At 33.1% G+C, this 23490-nt stretch overlaps 1 protein-coding gene across 1 annotated transcript in view; it reads right to left on the reverse strand.

Annotated features, from left to right (window-relative positions):
* Window positions 1-76: 76 nt before the first annotated feature.
* LOC106673059 (cell wall protein DAN4-like) overlaps window positions 77-23490 on the reverse strand; it is a 29149-nt gene continuing 5735 nt past the window's right edge. The window contains exons 3-21 of the mRNA XM_014404993.2: window positions 20383-20513; window positions 20168-20314; window positions 19995-20108; window positions 19236-19346; window positions 18827-19027; window positions 18466-18648; window positions 18239-18403; window positions 15302-15448; window positions 12833-13006; window positions 12614-12742; window positions 11996-12148; window positions 11839-11907; window positions 11622-11747; window positions 7587-7658; window positions 7007-7243; window positions 5134-5346; window positions 4825-5052; window positions 3004-3173; window positions 77-195 (exon numbers count right to left, since the gene is read on the reverse strand). Coding sequence (XP_014260479.2) covers window positions 3012-3173; window positions 4825-5052; window positions 5134-5346; window positions 7007-7243; window positions 7587-7658; window positions 11622-11747; window positions 11839-11907; window positions 11996-12148; window positions 12614-12742; window positions 12833-13006; window positions 15302-15448; window positions 18239-18403; window positions 18466-18648; window positions 18827-19027; window positions 19236-19346; window positions 19995-20108; window positions 20168-20314; window positions 20383-20513 — 2762 coding nt within the window. The 3' untranslated portion in view covers window positions 77-195; window positions 3004-3011. The remainder of the gene's footprint in view (window positions 196-3003; window positions 3174-4824; window positions 5053-5133; window positions 5347-7006; window positions 7244-7586; window positions 7659-11621; window positions 11748-11838; window positions 11908-11995; window positions 12149-12613; window positions 12743-12832; window positions 13007-15301; window positions 15449-18238; window positions 18404-18465; window positions 18649-18826; window positions 19028-19235; window positions 19347-19994; window positions 20109-20167; window positions 20315-20382; window positions 20514-23490) is intronic.

Below are 23490 nucleotides of genomic sequence, written 5' to 3' on the forward strand. Positions count from 1 at the left end.
AACAAGAATAATAAAAAACCTTTAGAAATGTTAAAACTTAACTTTTTAATACAATAATTGTTATTTTCACTACAACACCACATTTTATTTAACAACAAATTATGTACTGATTGGATAAATTAAATTAAATGAATGCAGTTAAATATTTTTAAACCAAAGAATCGTCTCTCAAGTCGCCATCTAAAGTGGTTTACCCTACAACAAAAATATAAACTATTAAATAAAATAACACCAACTTTGTGACAATATGTTACAGATTAACCATAGAATTATTCTATATTTATTATCGTGTTAGGAATGTGAATTAAATAGAGCAGATTTTCTATGTTGTTAGTAGGAGTCTCTTGTGGTATCATATGAAAAAAGATCGTTTTTAATTTTCCACAATGGGCGTCATCAGTGAATAGTTTTAGCAGGACTGCATCATCAGTTACTAGTTTTACTAGGAAAATGACGACATAATGGTGCCATCAGTGACGTTTTACCAGACAAATGACGCTACGATGGTGCCATCAGTTTACTAGTTCCCTACCCAAGCTATAAAAGTGTTACATTAAAAAGTGTTAAGTTTGAAAACCATGTAGAAAATGATAAATATTGGGTTTTATTTAGAGTACAAATTGGAATGAACATATTCATAATCTCTCTATAAAACTGTCAACATCAATGTATGTTAACAGAAAGAAAGCTAAAAGCTGATCAGATGTACAATAGATGACTTGTTAATGGTTTATTATGGAATTTTCCATTCATTGGTAGTTTATAGTATTGGGTTATAAGTAAATGCACGCAATGCCAATAATATTAATTAGAAGAAAAAAAAAAACGGAATGCAATACGCCTACCTAAATTATGGTAAGGAAGTTAAAATAAAAACTTTGTGAGTTCGAGTCCCGCTTGTGACACCTTGCGTTTTTTTCCGTACAATTAACCACTTTCGCGCAAAATTTACTTTTTTTATTTCAAATTAGCCATTGATTAATTTCAGATTAACTGTTTTTCGCATCAAATTAACATTTTTTTACATTAAATTAACCCTTTTTAATTTCAAATTAATTCTATCTTTGCGAGCATGGGTGGTCGCAACGGTAAAAAAAGTATTAAGTTTAATGTGACCTTGTAACCATTAATGTTTTTGTAAATATAGAACTTTAACTATTAATTCATTGTACATTTTTGTTAAAGGTTGTCATGTCCATTTGAAATTATCGAGTACTAAAACTAATGGGGACAAACGTAAGTTACTATCTGAGAGACAATGGCTACATGTTCCTACTTTGTCAGACTTGAAAATCAGCCAAAAACAGTGACGTCCCTGCTTAAGCTTTATAATTTATTTCCAAAAGAACTAAGGACATTACCTTATGAAAACTTCGTCAAAAAATTAAAAAAGATTCTTGAAGAAAAAGCACTGTCCTGTGTAGAAGACTTTAACACAAGTGCCTCTTCATATAAATGTATTTCTTTCTTTATTATTTATTGCATCTGACGTTTGTGTAACATAAATTGTTGAAGACAAATAAAATACCTATACATCTATCTATCTAGTTTTATCAGAGTAATCAACCTACACGCCCAGCGGACCTAAAACTATTAATTTCAAATTCTGTAAAAAGAGAATGGGCAAACCGCAGGGCTCGTAAAAATAGAAGAAACCCTGCTAAACTGTGGCAGGTTTAGAAAGAAGTCGGTCTCTGGTCCACGGAGAACGGTTCGAAAAGGGAAAAGGCCATACTGACAAGACTACGCATAAGTCATACAAGAATAACGCACGGACACCTTCTGCCGGAAATCAACCGCTTAGGTGCCCGTTATGCAAGGATAGAATAAGGGTCGAGCACCTTTTCAATTGTAGAAGGCTTGATGTATATAGACAATATTTTGGAGTCTTGGAGCACGGCAGCAGGCACAGATCGCTGTTCCAGTACCTCAGGGCTATATGTATATACAAGAAGAAATATATAAAGTTAGAGTTAGAAATGTATAAAGAAGTAAGAAATGTATATAGTTTTTTTATGTGTGTTTGTGTTGTGTCTGTGTTGAATTTATGTTAATTTATGAGATGAATGTAATTTATTTGCATGAAAGGAAAGGGTGATTTAACCCCGCCCCGAGGAATATCGAGTACTCTGGGATAAGTGTGTGACGTCTGGAGAGTAAAACTAATTTATTAGCGAAAATGGAGTGGGTTCAACCCCGCCCCGAGGAATATCGAGAACTCTGGGGTAAGTGTGTGACGTCTGGAGAGTAAAACTAATTTATTAGCGAAAATGGAGTGGGTTCAACCCCGCCCCGAGGATTATCGAGTACTCTGGGGTAAGTGTGACGTCTGGAGAATAAAATTAATTTATTAGCGAAAATGTAATGGGTTCAACCCCGCCCCGAGGAATAGCGAGTACTCTGAGGTAAGTGTGTGACGTCTGGAGAGTGAAAGTAAGTTATCAGCAAGAGTGGAGTGGGTTCAACCCCGCCCCGAGGAATATCGCGTATTCTGGGGGGGAGTGATAAGTGGTGATGTATACATATATATATATATATATATATGCGTCTGTGTGTATTGTATGTTTTGTTTCTATTCCGTATTTGACAACCTGAGGTACAAACAAGATGCTAGCATTCTAGGATTTCACGTAGCATATATTTAAAACCAGAATCAGTAAGCAGATCTAGACGCTCAAATGGCTGCTGTTTAAAACAAAATACGCGCGAAAGAAGAGAAAAAGAAGGAAACACGCAGAGGGCCGGCGATGACCTCAGCTGTTTGTCGGCCCATAAACTTCCCACTTTATATATATTTATCAGGCCAATGACGCCGGAGTGGTAAAGTCAAACGATATAGGTCCCACAACGAACGTGTTACAACAGGAAGCCTAAAACTAATTGTTCTATAATCAATTAATAATCTGCTCTACTAAAAGCGTCTTTTGCTTGTTTCATTTTTGTAAATGCATCTGTCAAGTCATTAGCCTCCCTTTGTGAGTTCACTGTGAAAAATAATATTACCTGTACTTTTAATGTTTTTCCTCCTCGGCCGGGTGATCCATTAATATATTTGGATTTGTGACGGGTTCCATTCGACTCTTGACAACGATAGGCGTCGATGACTCCTTTTCCAATGTTGTTGGCTGGACGGTCATAACATAACTGTCTGTCGATGCTAGAGCTGTATGAGCCTGACACAAATGATATGATTTCTATTAATTGTTGTGATATTTGTGAGAGGCCTTAAAACGATACCTTCAAAAATGTAAGAACGGAAAAATTCAGTTATCTAGCAAACCTAACACCACATATCGACGGATTTATTCACAAAGGAAAGCTACTAAAATATTAAATATCTATTGCCCAAATACGAATAAAAACTCAAGGCGGTGAATGCACTAGAACATATACTTAAACAAAGTTGAACCTCACATGATGCCTTCTATAATAAAAACACATTTTTAGAGGAAGAAGTAATTAAGTTCGTTACACCAAAAGGGGCTCATAATATAAAATCAAGCATAAACTCAAGAAAGACCCCGGAATTTTGTATCAAAAAAAGTTAATTTTGAAAGAAAACACTAAAAAAAGAAATGTAGTAAAACAAGGTTTAAAACAATTTCTGGAATCAGTAAAATGGCCGGTATCACAAAAATAGCCACCGTAAATGTTGATTTGTTCCAGTGATTTAAAGCCTCTTCAAAAGATTTGTTATTTTTTGCTCTAAAGCAAGAATTTTGTTTAAATTAAAAAGTGTAATTTGAAATTAAGGATTTGTTAACTGAAAAATGGTTAATTTAAAATTAAAAAGATTGATTTGACGTTAAAAAAGGGTTAATATGAAATTAAAAAAGCTTGATGTGAAATGAAAAACGGTTAATTTGTAATTAAGAAGAATATTTTTACGTTAATTAAAAGAGTTAATTTGAAAGAAGAAAGTTAATTTTAATTTAGAATAGGTTAATTTGAAATTAGGAATGTTAATTTTAAGTTAAAGAGTTAATATGAATTTAAGAAAGGTTAATTTGAAATTTAATAACGTCAGTTTTATAGAAAAAACATATATATTGTTGATTAAATTTTCTCACTAATACTTTAAATTTTTATTGATTTAACGTAATAAACCTAATGACTTATTTCACTACCCGATATTTTAAGCTTTTGATAAAGTCTGGCAATAAAGGCTTGATACATAAAACTTAAACCATCCTAAAAAAATGAATAAATAAAAACACAGTGAATTTTTATCCTATCTCACAGACAGACTATTCCGTATAATAACAAGAGGACCTCGAACTTTTAAAAAATGAAGGGTATTCCCCAAGGAAGCGTTCTAGGATCATTTCTGTTTCTGATTTATACCAAAAGAAAACACAACTACAGCAACAATCGTGGATCAGACTGCAACTCTATCAATAAAAAAAGAAACAAAAGAAGCTTTGAAAATAAATAAGTAAGATTCTAAATTTAAATAGAGAATACAAAGTAAAAAGAAAAACGAACTAGACTGGTTAATAAATACAAATTGGCCTTTGGGAACCAGAAGAAAATCCTCATCTATTACCAGCTCCTTAAAATAATCTCCATCTACAGGACAATTGTGGGGTTGATGCACAGGTATTCATTGGGACTTTGCTGCGGCTATTAGTACTCCGAGGACACCTAAATCTCAAAGCGATCTACGGCACACTGTGAAACGACTGAATATGACCAAGCTCTACGAACTTCCTACACTTCAGTTACGAGCTAACGAACATCAAAGGGAAAACCTAAATTTAACTAGTTTTGTCTATATAATAGATAATAAGCAATGACTATACAAGTTTATTGAGTCTATGTTACCTGTTGCTCGATGGTCAGTTGATGACTGCCCACTTCAGTCTGAGTTATATTCCAGTCTTTCATCAAATACGTTACTTCTGGAAGCGACACTGTAGTCTGTATATTTTCCGATGCGTTTACTTTTTGTGTGGTTTGGACGGTCGTTGGAACGACTGTTGTGCTATTTGCTGGGTCGAAAACGACATCAGTCGAGTTGGGCGTAGTAAAGTTAGGCGCACCAACCAAAGGCTAAAAATCGTAATATAATATTAGTATTTGTATTGTATTTATTAGAAGAAGAATAATCAGGGAAAAGTTGATTTTTTTCACCTGTTCCTTGGAAAAATTCGAAAACGCGTTCGTATTTTGAGATGTGTTAAGACTTTTTGTTGGGAATAAAGAGGTCTTATTTGCTGGAAACGAGCTGGCCGGTGTGGGCGTTGTACCAATGCGAGTTTCCACTTTTCCCCTTCTGATCATGAAAGCAGGAATCAAAATGTACACTGTTTCCGTACAGTTGAACTGATATTCTTCCAACGAGGTCTGAAAAGTAAATGTCATCTTCATTGGGTATGAATGACTTGTTAGATGTCTTAAAATATATAAATATATATAAAATATATAAATAAATAAAATAATTGAACATTGAACAGTCGAAGTGATAATTTTTAATTGCTACGACATACTTTTTAATTTTAGTTTGTAGTGGAGTTGTAAAATGGGTCCCGATGTTCCCAATAACTAACGAGACGTTTGCCCTAACTCCTACACTTTCTTAAGTATAACTACCACGTCCATGAAGGACTTGGTGAAGGGAGATGCCATGAAAGGTGAGAGGTGAGGACGATTCCTGACATTAACGGTGAATTGTAGGGAAAGGAACAACCATAAAAAAAACACCCAAAGCTGGATAACCTTAAGGTTCCCTGGAGAAACTGGTGCACCTTACCCATATATGCAGGGTTCTGTACAGGACTTCTAGATTCCTAACTTCTCTGGGAATGTATGAAGATACTAAAATAAAACAAATAAAAATCCCTAAAACAATCGTCTAGTGCAGGCAGTAGTGCCAAAGGGAACGCAGAAGTGCCACATCCACTAGATTTACCAGGCTAAATCCCTTGAGAAGATAGCTAACCTAAAGAGGTGCAAGCCCTAGTCAAACAAGGAGTTGAGTATGTTTAGGTTAAAAAGTTTGTCATGGAGGACTTTTAAAGAAAATCTGCTGAATTACCGCAAGACCTGTAAAACCGTAGATCCACGAAGAGCGAAGACTATTCGGCGAGTTCCTGGCCGCACTGAAGGTCACTGTGATTTCAGTCGGACACCCCGAGGATGAAATAGACACGGATAGACCGGATACCCTCCAGGACTTTTAATGCCCCTCACTGCGTCCCCTGCGATGGACCTCAGGTAAAGTTCGGAAAAATGGACGATGGTACCTTATTGTTACTTGTGCGGGCGATTGCTTCATGAAGGGCGCTGTTCTCCAGACTATAGTCAGGGATGACACCCCTAACACTGCAGCCAGCAGACGAGAAAAACCAAAGGCTACTTGCTGGCCAAATACTGAACCGTCTAAGGATCAGCAACAGTCAGGTCCACATACAGCTCTAGACGGTATGGCCAATATCAGAATGGAGACTGAACAACTAAGAACCATTGCAGAAACTAACTGGAGAACTACTAAACCAAGGAGTGCAGAATCTAGAGGCATATTTACAGGCTAGAGGTGGCAGAAAACCAGTGCCAATATTGTTATATTGAAGGAGAAACAGAGAAATATGCCCTTTATAGGTGTAGACAACTTTGGAAGTTTCCTCTAGGGAGAGGAAGAAAGAAGGACTGAAAAATACCCATTGCGATTAATAAGTGACATCAAATCTCTTTTATAAAGTCGTGATGGGTGAGGTGCTTTGACTATGTTAATTTAACTCAGGCTCCAACTTCCAAAGGCTCAGGCAGCCGTATATATAGCCCGACACAGTTCATCAATCATGACCTACAAAAAATACTTTGAAGTCAAACAGGCTCACTGAAGATGACGAAATGCTGAAACGCGTCTGACAGACCGACTAGGGTCTAATCCTAGATTAGTCAAATCCAAAATGAATTTTTAATTTTTGTAATCTTGATATGGGGCTACAGTTCAGTTGATGAAAGGAAAAACCACGAAAGAAAAAACAAAATCTTTTTTTCTCACGTGCTGCTTTTCAGCGAGTGTTCTATTTTCTACGCTTCGGCAAGTGTTCGCGTTTTCAGATGTTAAATTGTGATCTGTGTATAATAAATGTTTCAAATTCTTTTTAATATCCTTTCTACTACTCCAAATAACTTCGAAATCCTTTTCATCGTACAATCTGCACAATATCCTTTTCTTGTGCAGGGCGGTTGTTGAAATCGGGCTACCGCTACATAGCCCATCAGATAGAAGAAGGACCTGAAAAGAGAAATCGAGATCACAGCGAAAGGAAATTTATTCGTGCTATTTTTTTTTAATTATAAACAATTATATGAGGTGACTTTTTCTTGTTATTTTTTTAAATCTAAAATGTAAATCATTTCATCACATCGGAACCTTCCCTAAAATATACAAGGAGCATGGAAGAATTTGAAGAATAGATTTTGTATGAAGACATGCATTTATCTTAATGTTACTCATTTGAAACCATCTCAAAGAAAAAAAGGAAAAACTTCCCTTCTAGCAATGAAAGTGTCTAGTTTAAACTTAAAATTTAATTAAAACTGCGGTAACACTAAATAGCAGCTAACTTGATAATTACTTGTCTTTTAAATCTCGGAAGCTCTAATTTCTCACTTCCCTCTTTCCAGATTGTTTTTCCAAATTTCCAGTCCTATAAAAAAATTCCACAGTAAAGTTAGATTTGAAAACAAAAACAGATAAATAAGTGGAATTTACATTGAACAATAGCGTAGTCTTTTAACTTACAAGGGTAGGCTAGTACGAGGGATCACGGATTTTAATGAAACCTATTTTTGTGATGATACTAGATCAAAAAATATTAGACACGTATCCGAGCTTTCTGACCAATAGGCCCTAGGAGCTGAGAACATTTTTGAAGTATCTTTTTAAGTTACTTATTCGGACCTTGTTGTATGATTGCTAGGACTGTTGAAGATGAGGGAATTGCCGGAACATCCAAAATATAAAAACAACTACTTTTTTATATATATGTTTTCTACCTTTGTTGTGCATGTCTTTTCAATTATAATATCAGTAAATTATTTTTCACTTGCGATAAGAAAATAATAAATTACCCGTGATCAACAAATTACCTGAATTAACATCTCGTGTAGAAATGTGTAATATTTAGTAACAGTTAATTAATGATTATTTGGAGATGGTGAGATGCGGTCATTTTCTTTATCGTGCCAAAGTTTCGATCTTTATTGAGATCATCTTCAGGGCCGGGGATTTATAATTACATCCAATATCTGGATAAGAAGGTAAAACAACATATCTATGATTGAAAAAATATCCCAAACAAAATCCTACAGCACTGGCTACCCACCATTTTGAACACACACAATTTCGATTTCAACAATCCAAAAGTATAAAACACATAACAAAACAAACATAAACGTACCTTTTTACAAATGGTTAAACACAGCATCAAATCAAATTCAAAATCAATAAAATACATATGACACACAAAACATTTAATACAACATATAAATCGATCATTACACTCCACACATCAAACAATTCTACATAGTCTAAAACCGCACCCGTTTATCTCTCCTTTTCCTAATAATCCCGTCTATAATAATCCTGAAAGGCTAACCAGGCCCGACGACAAACCATTACCCTTTTTTCCATTGTCGGTCCCTTTCACCTCAAAGAAACCGAGGCCTCATAGAAAAATGAATTTCTATACCTTCTTTCTACCCACTCCTTCAAAATCAAACATATATAAATATAAATAAAACAATACATATCACCAAATATAAAACATCAATATCTCACTAACACTCCGAACATGACACACAACAATGTACAAAGAAAACACACACTTCGAGTGAGTACAAATACTTAGATCAAAACTAAAATTTCTATATTGTGTACCGCATTGTATTAACTCATTTTCACATCTTACATGTATTTTTATAATTTAAACAACGTTTATACATCCCATGCCCTGAAGATGATTTCAATAAAGATCGAAACGTTGGCACGGTAAAAAAAAATGTTTTTCTAAACTCAACTCGACACACAATAATGACACATCTTCCTCGAAAACAAACTGATCTCAATAAAGATCGAAACGTTGGCACGGTAAAAAAAATGTTTTTCTAAACTCAACTCGACACACAATAATGACACATCTTCCTCGAAAACAAACTCTTCGAGCCCTGAAGATGATCTCAATAAAGATCGAAACGTTGGCACGGTAAAAAAATGTTTTTCTAAACTCAACTCGGCACACAATAATGACACATCTTCCTCGAAAACAAACACTTCGAGCCCTGAAGATGATCTCAATAAAGATCGAAACGTTGGCACGGTAAAAAAATGTTTTTCTAAACTCAACTCGACACACAATAATGACACATCTTCCTCGAAAACAAACTCTTCGAGCCCTGAAGATGATCTCAATAAAGATCGAAACGTTGGCACGGTAAAAAAAATGTTTTTCTAAACTCAACTCGACACACAATAATGACACATCTTCCTAGAAAACAAACACTACGTGCCCTGAAGATGATCTCAATAAAGATCGAAACGTTGGCACAATAGGGAAAATGTTTTTCTAAAACTACGTAACACCAGACCGCATGACACGATCTGTAAATAATCATTAATTAATAGTCACTAAATATTACACAGAAGATTAATTTTTTTTGGAGAAAATACAAATTTCGCATTCGTCCTTTGCACCCTCAAAAATCCCTGTATTCAAATTTTCGGGAAAATAAAAAAAATATTTTTTCTCTCTAAAATTATTTGTCTTTCAAATGCGACTGTCTTCTAAAATCACAAAAGGGACGACAAAATTGAAATGAATTCACCGATCCACAAGACCCTTCGGTTATTACAACTTTATAAACTCCACATAATAAAATTAAATTTTGCCTCTGTTGATAAATTAAAACAGGAGACATAATAATTTGGTTTGAAAAGTTCTTGTTGATTCCATCCTTATTTCTCTCACTTATATTGACATAAAATCTAAATGTTTTTGATGTAATCTAAAACAAAAAGGATTGCTCTTTTGAACGGTTGTAATTCACGTTCAATTATCTATTGTTTTTATGCAAGGTCATGGTTGAGATGACAAAGTGTCACGAGCGGGATTCGAACCAACGACCTTCGGGTCAGGCTTCGAATCCCGAGTTTCTTACTTTTTATCTCAACCAAGACCTTACATAAAAGGAATAATTAATTGAAATCATTAATATGGTCAATTAGATCACTAAACATAAATGGGTTTTAATAACGTTTAAATAATATAAAATCCAGAGGAGTGATAAATTTTTAGATGGACTATTACACAAACGATTAAACAAACTGTCCCACAGAATCCCGCCCAAAAATGTCTACTTTTTATCGCGATTAAAATAGTTTACGACTCTATTAATTTACATGAATTTAGGGTTTAGAATTCTACATATAAACTACACGTAATTCCATCAATTTAGCCTCCGTAAATAAATTAAAACCGCAAATATAAAATAAAACGTTTGAAGAGTTTTGGTTATTTCGTCCTTATTTCTCCCACGTAATTACATACCATCAAATTTTTATTGGTATAGCCTAAAAGCAGAAGGATTAAGCATAAGAAAACTTTACAGGACTCTAGAATTATATAATTTACACCTACTGGTTCAAATTGTAAATAATCTACAATTGGAAAAAAAATAAAACGTTTGAGCAGCATTTAATTATTTCATCCCTATTTCTTTCAATTATAATGACGTAAAACGTAAGCATTCTTGAAAAAGTATAAAGGCAGAAGGATTAAGTTTTCAGACCTCCTAGAAAAGTTTGCCCTATTGATCCAGCCCAAAAATGTCTATTCTTTTATTATAAAATTAGAATTGAAACGCTTTAACGTGTACCTAAAATAAATGAATATTTAACGAAGTTTTTCTTTAACAAATCATCGACTTTTTTAAAGAGTAATCTGGTTAAGAAGGCATATGTCGAGTGAGTTTCACATTTCCATCATTCCTCTTTTCTATTCATTTGGGGTTGCACAAACATAAATTTTAATATACTTATTTTCTATAATTATTTTAAATTTTGTTAATTAGATTTTAAGTTTTTTGATAATAGTTCAAAAATACCAGGTTTTCTTTTTCTGTAAATATTATATTCGGAGATTATAATAAAAAAAGGGTGTAAATCTAATTTTTAAAAAAATATTGGGAGTATATTTTGTTAAAAAGTAAAAGCTGCCTTTTATTTATATATTTTTTCCAAAAAACAAAAACAAAAGATAATAATAATAATTTATAATTTATTTTTCTTTAAAAAAATCCCATAAAAGTCTAACATGCATGTATTAAAGGTTATGATACTTAAAATATTTTCTTCTCGGCTACTTGGGCCCATTGGCAAGAATACTAGGATATTTGTCTAATATTTTTCCAGCTAGCATCACTAAAGAAAGTTTAATTAAAATCGGCGATTATAGGTCCGTAGCCTTCTCTTTTCACAACAAATAAACGTATTATCAAGTAACTTTGTTTAATAAATTTTTTTTATGAGCGTATTATCAAAAATGCAATATTGATTTCTCAACTATTAGTATTCGTCTACCTAAATGCGTGAAATTATAACATAATTCAATCACCTTAGCTAAAATCGTGAAGTTTGGTTTATTTTCATCTATTTCTCCGGAATGAAACAAACTTACAAAAGGGCATATTTCGCATAATGGTTTTAGCGTTGTGATAACAGGGCAAACTGAGCATTCCACCTAAAACAGAAAAATTCAATGTTCCTACAGTTTTCAAAATATTGAATGTTCTATTATTATTAACATTATTATCGTTATTTCATATATTTACATTTGATTTTGGTGACACATCCGGTCTTGCAGTGACGTTTTTGGAAATGGTTCCTTCAATTGTATCCCCCTAGTAACATAAATTGTGTCAAAATCTAAAATCTAGGATGTTCTGGGTTAAAAGAAATTCACATGAGAAATTGATAAGGCCAACGCACCTGTTTTCTTTCAGAGCCTGTTTTGGGAGCTGAGGAGTTTGCCATGGCCTCAACATGAGTTGGATTGTAATTTCCTGTCGACGGAGGTAAAGCAGGATTAGTATCGATTATCAAATTTGCAACTTTCGTTGTTGTCGCCATTGTATTTGTAACCTGCAGAAACATACGCATTTATTATTAAAATGCTGTAAGTTGTTAATGTTTACTTTGATTGAATAAGGGATTTTTAATTTATTTGTTTCCAATTGAGAGGATGATGAAAGGCTATGAGGTTTTTTATGCTTTGGAATCATCTAGATAAAAGATCATTTCTTTGGGGTGTTTGTATTTCTAAGGAATTTATATATGTAAGTAAGGAAAAGTACTTCTCATAAGTAAAACATTTTCTGTCTTTTAAGAGAACTACTCTGGACAATTTCGGTAACGCATGGGGTCAAAAAAAACCTCGTTAAGCCAACGAGACTTAACATGAATATTCAGTGAAAATTAAATATCTTATTTGTTTTTCTAAACCTTCGAACAATCTAATACATCAAGTTTGATGTGGTACTCTCAAGGATCCAATGTAGTACGTTTTTAAAATATTATTTTTCTATCCGGTTGTTCTCATTGGCATACCTTTGGCGAAGAGGTTTCAGTCGTCGGGTTGGTAGTTCCGTACAGCAAAGGTAGAAATTCTTTAAGATTCTCTAAGTATTTCGCATATTCCAGTTGGTGTTCTAAATGGTTCATCTTTGGTTGCATAGCCTGGAATTGAGCACTGAACCGTGAAACATCACTGACGAGCAGAACAAAAGTATTTTGAGTTAAAATACAAGATATCAATTAGAACGTTACCAGAGTTATATTCCAGTTGGTAACTTGTTCCATAGGCTGGAACGTCGACGTTTCTGTATTGGTATCCGTGAGCGTTGTCATTGTCGTTTTAGTGGTTTTTATTGGCGTTGTAATCGTCCAATTCTGCCCAGTCTTGGCAACGTAATTTTTCTTTGAACCTCTTTTTCTCGGATACTAAAACATAAAAATAATATGGGTATTATTATTATTTTTGTTATATTGTTAAGTTGTTGATAAAAATAAATGTATAGAAATTTTTTAAATGTTTCAAATTAACATTTATAACTTGAAATTAACCTTTTTAATTTCAAGTTAACTATTTTAAATTTCAAAATGACCCTTTCTTTACAACATTTAAAAACCTAGGTTTTATGAAATATAAGTACCTGACCTAAAATTCCTGAATATTCGAGTATCTTTTTAATACAAATTAATTACCCTCATATAGCTTTATCGGTCCAATTAACCCTTTTAAATTGAAATTTACCCTCTTTCCGGGTAACATTAACCCTTTTTCATTTAAAGTTAACCTTCATTTTTTTAAATATAAAATAATTGGTCTCTTTGAAGACCATATGAAAATCAAATTTAATTAAAACTAATAGTTATAAAAAATTAAATATAAAAATAAACAATTCTTATTTGAAATAGAAATTTTTAATAAGTATAAATTAGGTTATGTGATATACCACATAAAAGTTAATTTTATTACAATTACTATTCAAAGTGAAGTTATATGAAAAAATACACAAACAAAAGTTTCTTCCATTAATTCAAGATTTTGTTTTTTAAATATAAAATAACTTTTTATAAGCCTATTATTTCATGTTTGAAAAAATCTTAAATTAATAGAAGAAACAGTTTTTTAAATTTATTTTTATATAAATTCCCTAATTAATTGTAAGTAAACGTCAGTATTTGAGATTAGAACCCAGTTTAACTTTTTTAAATACGATTATGTTTAGTCGTCTGATATACCAAATTAATTCTTTCAATTAATTATTCTATTTATGTGAGGTCTTGGTTGAAATAAACAGTTTCGAATCCCTCTCGTGCCACTAACGTTTCATTTCAACCAAGACCTTATATATTGTACGTATAAAAAATATTTCTTTAAATAGTTCAATTAAAGTAAGTTTTGTATTTAATTGTATATAACTTTTCATTTTATTTACAGAATTTTATATTTTATGTAACAAACAATTTTATATATTTTTTAAAATCTCATAAAAAAAAGAATTTCTTTAAATGGACAGATTGTTTTATATTTAAAAAATCTCGAATTATTAGAAAAATAATTTGTTTTTATATTTGTTCATATAACTTTTAATTTTAATTGCTTTTAATTTTCTGGTGGTATTTTATGTATTTTTTAAAATCTCAAATTAAAAGAAAAATCAATTCGAAATTTAAAAAAATAAAATAACTCTTTTATAGGTTAATGTTTTCATAATTATAAAATATCGAATTAAAGGTAGATTCATTTGTTTTTATATTTAACTGGACGTCATTTTTAATTAATTTTAGGTGTTATTTTGAATAAGGACCCATATATTACTCAAAGCCCATTTTTTTTTCAAAGTAAAAGAATTGTTCTTTATTTTTATACATAAATTTAGAATACTATAAATATTAATTGCAATTAATATTCAGTTGGTATTTTATATAAGAGCCCATTTTATAATTTTCAAAATAAAAGAAGGTTATAACAATTAATTTTATATTTAATTAATTAATTATTCAGAGATCGTGAGATGCGGTCTGGTGTGATGTAGGTTTCAGAAAAACATTTTCTTTATCGTGCCATCGTTTCGATGTTTATAGAGATCATCTTCTGGGCTCAAAGTGTTTGTCTTCTGTGTAACTGTGCCATTCTTGCGTGGCGTGTTGAGAGTGCCCCTTTTTCTGAAACCTACATCACACCAGACCGCATCTCACGATTTCGGAATAATTATCGATTAACGGTCACTAATAATCACCACAGATTTAATTATTAACTTAATTTTTAATATTTATTGTCTTCTAAGAGCCCAATCATTTTATATTTTATGGAAATTCGGAAGTCAACGGGAATTTTACTTTACACGCTTAAATTTCATACCATATTCTACGTTTTTTTAATGCTTTTCCTACAAACAGGGTTAAGATTTTATAATAAAAAAGTTTATTTGAACTTAAAAAAATTATTTTGAAATTAAAAAAGACTAATTACTAAGAAGTTAAAAAAGGTTAAAAGTTAAAAATTAAACATTGAAATCGAAAAGTAGTTTGTGCCAAATTTGGCAATTTTTACGTCCAATAAAAACGTAGGCGTTTTATCCTTAATCTCATCAAATTTTATTAAATGACATGGATTTTTCTGTACTGACCATGTACATTAATGCTCGTGTTAAAACCTACTTGAAAAATAATTCTCAAAATGCCTTTTATTACTTAATTTTCAATAAAAAATAGAAAATGATACATTACCCTTGTCGGCCTCCAAGCACTGGTTCTCCTACGATTTCCTTTTGTTTGTCCTCTGTACGCTGGGTAGCTACCATGACTGTTCCAAGAGTTTGACATCATCTCGCGAGAATATGGTTTTCCTACTGATGTCATTCGCTTTCTCGGAACCTTAACAATAAATTATATTGTCAATAAAAAAGAAAAAACCGAGAAATATATGTATACTGACGGAAGGTTCCAAGTTATAATTTAAAAAATTGACAAAATCGACGAAACTTAATAATACGGGAATTTTACTTAAGCGAAGCTTGTTGCATATAAAAAGGGGATTTTAATGCGTTGGTTTATGCGGTTTATGAATAGGAAATCGGTTGAAGGAAGTTCCAATCGAAGAGTGAAAGTTGTAAGTGTGGATTTGGAAAAACAGTTTTGTGATTCCCGCGTATGTTTGACCGTCTCGATTATTGTTCTGTTTACACACTCGTTAAGCAGTGGTTATTGATGACACCGCAATGGTGGTTGGCTGTCTAAGCGGTTTAATAATGACTCAATTATTAGATTCTGATGTGCAGCAAACAACATGAAAATTAAACTACAGGGAACAACTTTGTTCAAAAAATATTTGATATATGTCTGATAACAAACTTGACGGAGTTTATCCAGGAAAAAGACCATTGTGTAAAATCACATAGACCAATAGATCGTTATGATAACGAACGTTATTATTAACATTATTAACGAAGAGATTGAGTAATATTTTTATATGGTATTGGTTGAAATGAAAAAGTTATTGTCACGAGCGGGATTCGAACCCACGACCTTCGGCTAAATACGCCGCTGTTCTACCTCTTGAACTATTGTGACTTCAATCCACTCGGACATCCACTTCCCATCCCAACCTACCTTTCGAATTTTCCCTCCTTTTGCCATTTTTCAAATGTCGTGTAAACAGGATTCGATTCTCGTCGACAAATGAAATGGTGTCGGAGAGCTCTCAGTGAAGATATACTTCGTTTTACTTATTAAATCCATTATATTTCGTGGTCCGATTGTCCAAATTACTTAAATCTATTTACCGATATTTGAAAAATGGCAAAAAGGAGGGCAAATTCAAAAGGTTGTAGAGATGGGGAGTTGGTGTCCGAGTGGATCGAAGTCACAATAGCTCACGTGGTAGAGCAGCGGCGTATTTAGCCAAAGGTCGTGGGTTCGAATCCCGCTCGTGACACTAACTTTCTCATTTCAACCAATACCTTACATAAAAATTAATTAATTGAAAGAAGTTATTTGATCAATCGGACCACGAAATGTAATGGAAGATATTAAGTTTTGTTAGTTTATTTATACGGATGGATCAAGGGAGTAATTTCGGACTCGGTGCGGCATTCGTTTATGACTATCGCCGGTAGGCATATGTTTTACTTACCATATTTGTGTAGCAACCACACCGCTGAAGTGTATGCGTTAAATAAATGTATTAATGTAATAAACCTCTGTAAAACATGAAAACCTGATAATCTGCACGGACTCATCATCTGCATTATTTTACCCTATCATCAGAATATTCCTATCAGTTCTGAATATTCTGTATGTATTACAGTTACTACAGAATCAAAATATTAAGGTTCTCTTCCTCTGGGTACCTGGGAACTGCGGTATAGTTGGAAATAATATAGCGGAAAGAAATGCAAAACTGCAAACCAAGGATATTGATGATGTTAATACAATGAAAAAAGAGCTTACTTGAAGGCTCTTCGGTGAGTACCTTGGGCTGGATGATGCGCGCTCTTAAGGCTTCTTGGCCCATAATAAGACCCATAATTGGGGAAGGATGTGGATGGTTGCACTGCATGCACATCCTTCTAAAAAATCTGTATAGGTAAGGATACAGTAATTGAAAAGAAAAGGTGACCCGAGGTGTGCGCTACCCTCGGACCGTGTTTTCATCCGGCCGATGGGTGCCCTTGCACACGTGCCTCGTCAATACAAAAAAATATTAATGACGAATCTCAAATGCAAATTGTTCTAATAAGGGCTTTGATGTGCAACTTTACCCATCATATATGCTCTGCATGCTTTCAGATTACCTGTCAATATAAATCATTCAAAACGTACCCCACAATTTTTTTTACAAGTTCTACCGTTGATAAGACTTGTTGCAATCTTAGAAAAAACTACATCACAATGGACGGTCAAACCATCCTGACATACATTGAACTTATTTTTATTATTATTGTTATAATTAAAATGGCATTGTGTTCGCACATATTAGTCGGAGTATGAACAATGGTTAAAATATTTAATTGTGGAAGGAGGTCAGGGTTGGAAATTCCAGTGGGAAACGTTGAGTTCGAACCACGACCGTCAACGAACCGAGAGCGTGTCGGTCTAACTACCAAACTACCACAAAAGCCCACGATTTATCATATGCTTGCGGTTGGGACTGAAATGGCCTTGTCGATAGCCCCTTATGCCTAATTTTGGCGATCGTATGACCCCGGACCACCAAAATTTCAAAGTGGCTGATTCTAGAGTCATACCAGGAGACGTCATAGGCTCGGTTCGTGTTCATAGTTATGTATTCAAGAGCATACATGTAAAGAATTGAGCTCCTATCAATCAATTAATCAATTAATAGCTCTTTAGCTACCTCAGAGGCAAATCTACAAATGCATAGGCCAAAAGAGAAACCATCCATGATTTATTTTGTAATGTCATTTGCCCGATGAAACAACACATTAATGACGATACTCTGGCTTCATTTGCCTGCTGAAACAACTCACTGTTGCCACTACTCTGCCACCTGACGCTGCCTGCCCTTATCAACGAAAGAAAGAAATTAACATAAATCAAGTGGAAATGTAATTTGTGATTCGTACAATATTCGTTCACATACCTATGGAATTTTTTTATATTAAACTTTATGTTTTTGAGTTGATTAGGATTTAATTATATTACCTTCGTCGTAGTTATATTGCGAGGTTCTTCCGTTGGTTGTGTGGTTGAAGTATTTCCTATACTTATCGTCGTCTCAAGATAGGTCGTCTGTGAAGGAGAAGTCTTCAACATGGAAGGCGTCGTCGAATTCAATGTCGTTGCTGTAGTCTCATTGCTCACAAAGTGCTAAAAAAAGAAATCCAAGGTGAACCATTTTCTAAAGTGATATATTCTGAACTAAAAAGTACTTGAGCTTTGGTATAGTGAACATATGAATGACGACTCTTCGTTTTTCTGTTCTTCTTTTTAATGTGGGTTGTATTTCTAACTCGGTACGTCCTTTGGCTTAAAGGGATGTACTGTAAAGGTGAAGACGTCGTTGAAAATGTAGGGGAACTCGTGGAAGATATCCTTTTCATTAAACGTCTCCTCTGTTAGAGAAAAATTAATTCGTATGAAACGTTTTTAAGTATATATTTTTTAAAAACTGGTTATAATTTGTAAAATTTATATTAAAAAGTTGTTAGTTTTGGCATTGTTAGCGCAGATAGTCAAAAAAAGCTATCTCATATGACATTATTTTGATTTAAATATGTAACAATGATTAACCTTTGGTTTTTCCTTTTTTGTGATTTGTTCTTTTAATAGAATTGTTGTTGTTGATGTTGTTGTTGTGGTGGTGGTTAGATTTAAGTCACTATTTAAGTCACTAGTAATTGCTGTTGTTGATAGATTAAAAGTCTGTTTTTCAGTTGAAATGACAGAATCTGTTACGGCCGTTAGCTTTTTTGATATACGTCTCCTGTGGCTCTGAAAATAAATTCAGGTCAAAATGTTACACTTTTATAAATTTTTTTCACTACATAATTTACTTGTAGCTTGTACATATGAAAATATATATTGCAAATGTTTAGTTTATTTCCCGCTCACACCTGTGAGCACGGAGGACACATGCCTCTCTCTACCGCCGATAGATTGAAGATTAATAGTTGCATTATGATTTAAAAATAATCCTTACCCTTCTGGCCATTGTAGTATTTTGTACACTCAGATCTTTGTAAAAGCGTGATTTGTGCGTTCCACGTTTGACCGTTGTCGCTCTGGAGGATTTTTGCCTACTCGACCGACGCTGTTAACACAGAAACAGAACTATCATTTTGACTGTTACAGAACGCAAGTCCTGCGTTTTATCCCATGCGTCCCGCGTCAACTTAAGCATACGCCATGCGGCCCGGTTGTGGTAAAAAGTACCCGATGCATCCCGGGAGAAGAAAAGTAAATACCCCCCCATGCCTACGTGTGATACCTACGTTTGGAGACGCATGGGGTATAGTCCATAATCTGTTATTACTCCGCGGACCGCATGGGTTACCCAATCGCATGTCCACCGTTATTTTAACCTCCTGGCAGGATTATTGATAATACTACAGGAGGTTATGATTAGGACGAGGGATTTAGTGGAATTTTGTATACCGGAATTTTATGAATTCTTTCATAAAAGTCATTATGGACTGATATTATTTTTCTAGTATTACAGTTCCTATGAGCTCATAACAACATGTCGATATACAAGCGTGCACAGAAAACATATTTTACTACAAAAAAATTAATTTAAGTTTCGTAATAATTTAATCAATAAGTTTTACCAAGTGTAATATATATTTAAATTTACGAGATGATTTCATTCAATCTTGAATTAAGGATGAAAATTTTCGTCAGTAAATATAACCAAACGAAAAACAAATATAATATAAAGGATTAAATTTAATCCACTTACTGCTGGGTATATGCTATGTATGTCAACCCACTTTCCATCCAATTGATCATCTGCCTGATAACCCTGCCAGTTAAGATATTGTTTCATCTGTCTGTAATTTTTTAAGTCTTCGTACTAAAACAAAACAAATTGAGAACAACGGTTTGTTTGCGGAGTAAAGATTAAAAAAATACCTGTCCCCAATCGTCGAGTATATCCCGTTTTTGTCTATAAACTGGAATTTCTGGTCTTCCGTGGCTGATTTGGCTTGACAACTGCTCACCTTCTAGTGCATTTATCTCGTTTGATGTATCAAAAATTGGTTCTTTTGTCGATTGGTCCTATAATGAATCAAACATTGCAGATTTGTACAACAAAGGTTTTTCAATAAGAATTGTATGTATACCACCTTGCTTCGAATTGCTTTCGTGGTGATGGGCTCCTCGATCAATTTCTGCTGCTCCTGTGCAGAGGAAGAGAACTGTCCTGAACAAGTCGCATGCTGGGATGAATCTCTTGAACCATCGGCGTTTATAAGAACTGTAAATTATAATACACCTAAATTATGTTAAGATAAAACATGAGTGAGTTCGAGTCTTCGCTTGGATTTTTTTCCGTCCTTAACCATTTTCGCACAAAATGTACTCTTTTTTTATTTCAAACTAACTTTTCATTAAATTTAAATTAACTGTTTTTAACATCAAATTGACATTTTTACTTTAAACTAACCCTTTTTAATTTCGAATTAAATATCAACTCTATCTTTGGGGTCGTCGATGGCCACAACGGTTTAGGAGTTGACTCGACGTTCATCGCTGTAGGGTATAGGTACGGGTTTCGAAACCTCGTAGTTGAAATACCCTCCTTAAAAAATTAAATTAAAAAAAAATCTATCTTTAAACCATTACGAAACCTAGGAACAGGTATGAAATATAATAATTTTAATTAAAATTCTTTTTTTATTAAATAAATTGTTTACATAAAAAATAATGGAGACCACATCAATTACAATTAAAACTAGAAATTATATAAATAAAGGTTCTTATCTTAATTTATGATAAAGTGGTATAAAATTAAATATATTTTTTTTACCATTAATTCAAGATTTTAAAAGAATATAAAGTAATAATTTTATAGACCAATTATTTTATTCCAATAATTTAGAAAACCAAAAAATAAACTATTTGACTACATTCCACATCGTCAAGTACTTCAAAGATATAGGTGGGGTGGGGGTCGGCTTAGGTGTTGACACGGCCCTCAAGGTCCCGGGTTCGAGTCCAGTGGCCCTGCATTCGTACCGACATGCTTACAAACGGTTTTTTTTTTGTTTTTTTCAAAAACACCGGCACCCCGAAAGTTCATACAACCACGTAATTGAAATACCCTCGTAAACAAATAAAATGAAAATAAACACGGTTAAAATGAAAACAGAACATTAATTTTAAATTTTAAATGATCAATTCGAAATTAAAAAAGTTTAGTTTGAGGTTAAAAATGGCTAATCTGACGGAAATCAGCTATTACTATTGTACAATTTAACAACAATTTAAAATTAAACAGGGTTAGTTTGAAGTTAAAAATGTTAATTTGAAATTAAAAAGGGCCAATTTGATGCTAAAAACAGTTAATTCGAAATTAAACAATCGTTAATTTAACAGAAAAATCTATCACTTTTCATCTAAACTTTCTTTGCGTAGTCAACTATAAAAACTAACAATTGGGATACATTCATATATAATCAATAAATAATTCTATGTACAAATAAATACTATCCACTTTACTATAAATCCTTTTCATAGACACTGAATTCACTCTACAATACAGGAGCAATTGGGAAAAGTAGAGTACGAACAGAAAATCATCAGATTAACCAAATCTATTTGCTTGGTGGTGTTTCTTCGAACTGCGGTACAGACCTGATCCTTTGATCAGTTAACTGAGTCAATGTGACCTTGCTTGTTTACGTTTTACTGATACCTGACTTTCAGTGTTGAAGAATAAAGCAATGAACCCATTAATGTTTTTAGTGTAGTTCATTTCCACAAATCCATTCAGGTCACACTGGCAATGACCATAAAATACATGTCTATAAATATGTAGAATGTACATATGAACAGTGCATCACAACACAATCTACAGCGTTTATGGTTCAAGGTGGAAAATACAACTAAAGATTCACTTGTAAGGAAAGATACAAAAGGTGAAGAATACTAGAAATATGACCCAAAGAATAAGAAAAATTGTGATATTTAAAAGGACCCTACAATTGGAATGAAAGATTTTCTAATCGTAACGTTGGTACCTTCAACCGCCTTTAACTTTAGCCATGTTTTTAATTTTTCTTTTTGATATAACTCTCTGGGTTATTATTTCAGGTATTCTAGTAGTAGATTAAAATGCTGTTAAAAAGGATGTATACTCCTAAATAATTATATCTGTTACTATTTCGAAGTTTACATTTCAATAGTTTTATTGTTATTTTATGACAATTCTCACTCAATTAGGTAATAATCTTTATCAAATTGTTACCTAAGGATTGTTATAGCCGATGAATGAATGTATTAAATCGAATGGGATAATTTTCATGGAATGTATTTCACAAAAAAGACAACCATATATACGCTTAAAATTGTCAACAATTTAAAGAAAGGTAACTTCTCTCGAGAAAATTGTGTACGACGTGAGAAACAATATATCGTATTATTATCTTAATTTATTATAAATTGACATAAACTCATTCGAATTGATTTTAAGCTAATTGAACCGTAATTTATAAATTCCGTGCTAGCCGGATGGGATGTGGTTATTAAATTAAGAAAGTTTTCAACTTCATAACTGATCGGAATATAATTGTGAAGCCTTTACTGTTATTTATAACGTGGGTTCTCGATTTAAAAATTAGTTTTTTCATCTTAATTTTTGTTTACTTTATTTCCTTATATCTTACAAATTACTTTCACTTTCCAGACAACACAATCTTACCCGAGATTCGATATTCTTCTGGGCGGAGGATAATCCCTTCATTCAAACTAATAATTTACTCCCAGCATATTTAGTGACCTATTGACCAAATTACTTCTTTCAATTAGTTAATCTTTTTATGTAAGGTTTTGGTTGAAATGAAAACGAGCGGGATTCAAAAAATGGCAAAAAGAAGGAAAATTCGAAAGGTTGAAGGTTGGGATGGGGAGTTGGTGTCCGAGTGGATCGAAGACACGATAGCTCAAGAGGTAGAGCAGCGGCTTATTGACCCGAAGATCGTGGGTTCGAATCCCGCACTTGACACTGACTTTTTCAATTCAACCAATACCTTACATAAAAAGACTAATAATTTACATTCACACCAACATATAAACACATACATTTAAAAACTGTTATAGCCCAGGGATATTGATACAGTGATCCGTGTGAGCAACAGTACCATACTGCCACGCTTAAGTCAGCAGCTGTTTAATTTCAAAATTTTTAACTGTTGCATACAGTTTTTTTCCGTCATAGTAACCATTTTTAATTC

The sequence above is a fragment of the Cimex lectularius genome, unplaced genomic scaffold (genome assembly GCF_000648675.2).
Source record: "Cimex lectularius strain Harlan isolate CLEC.00 unplaced genomic scaffold, Clec_2.1 scaffold4, whole genome shotgun sequence".
NCBI classification, from domain to species: domain Eukaryota; kingdom Metazoa; phylum Arthropoda; class Insecta; order Hemiptera; family Cimicidae; genus Cimex; species Cimex lectularius.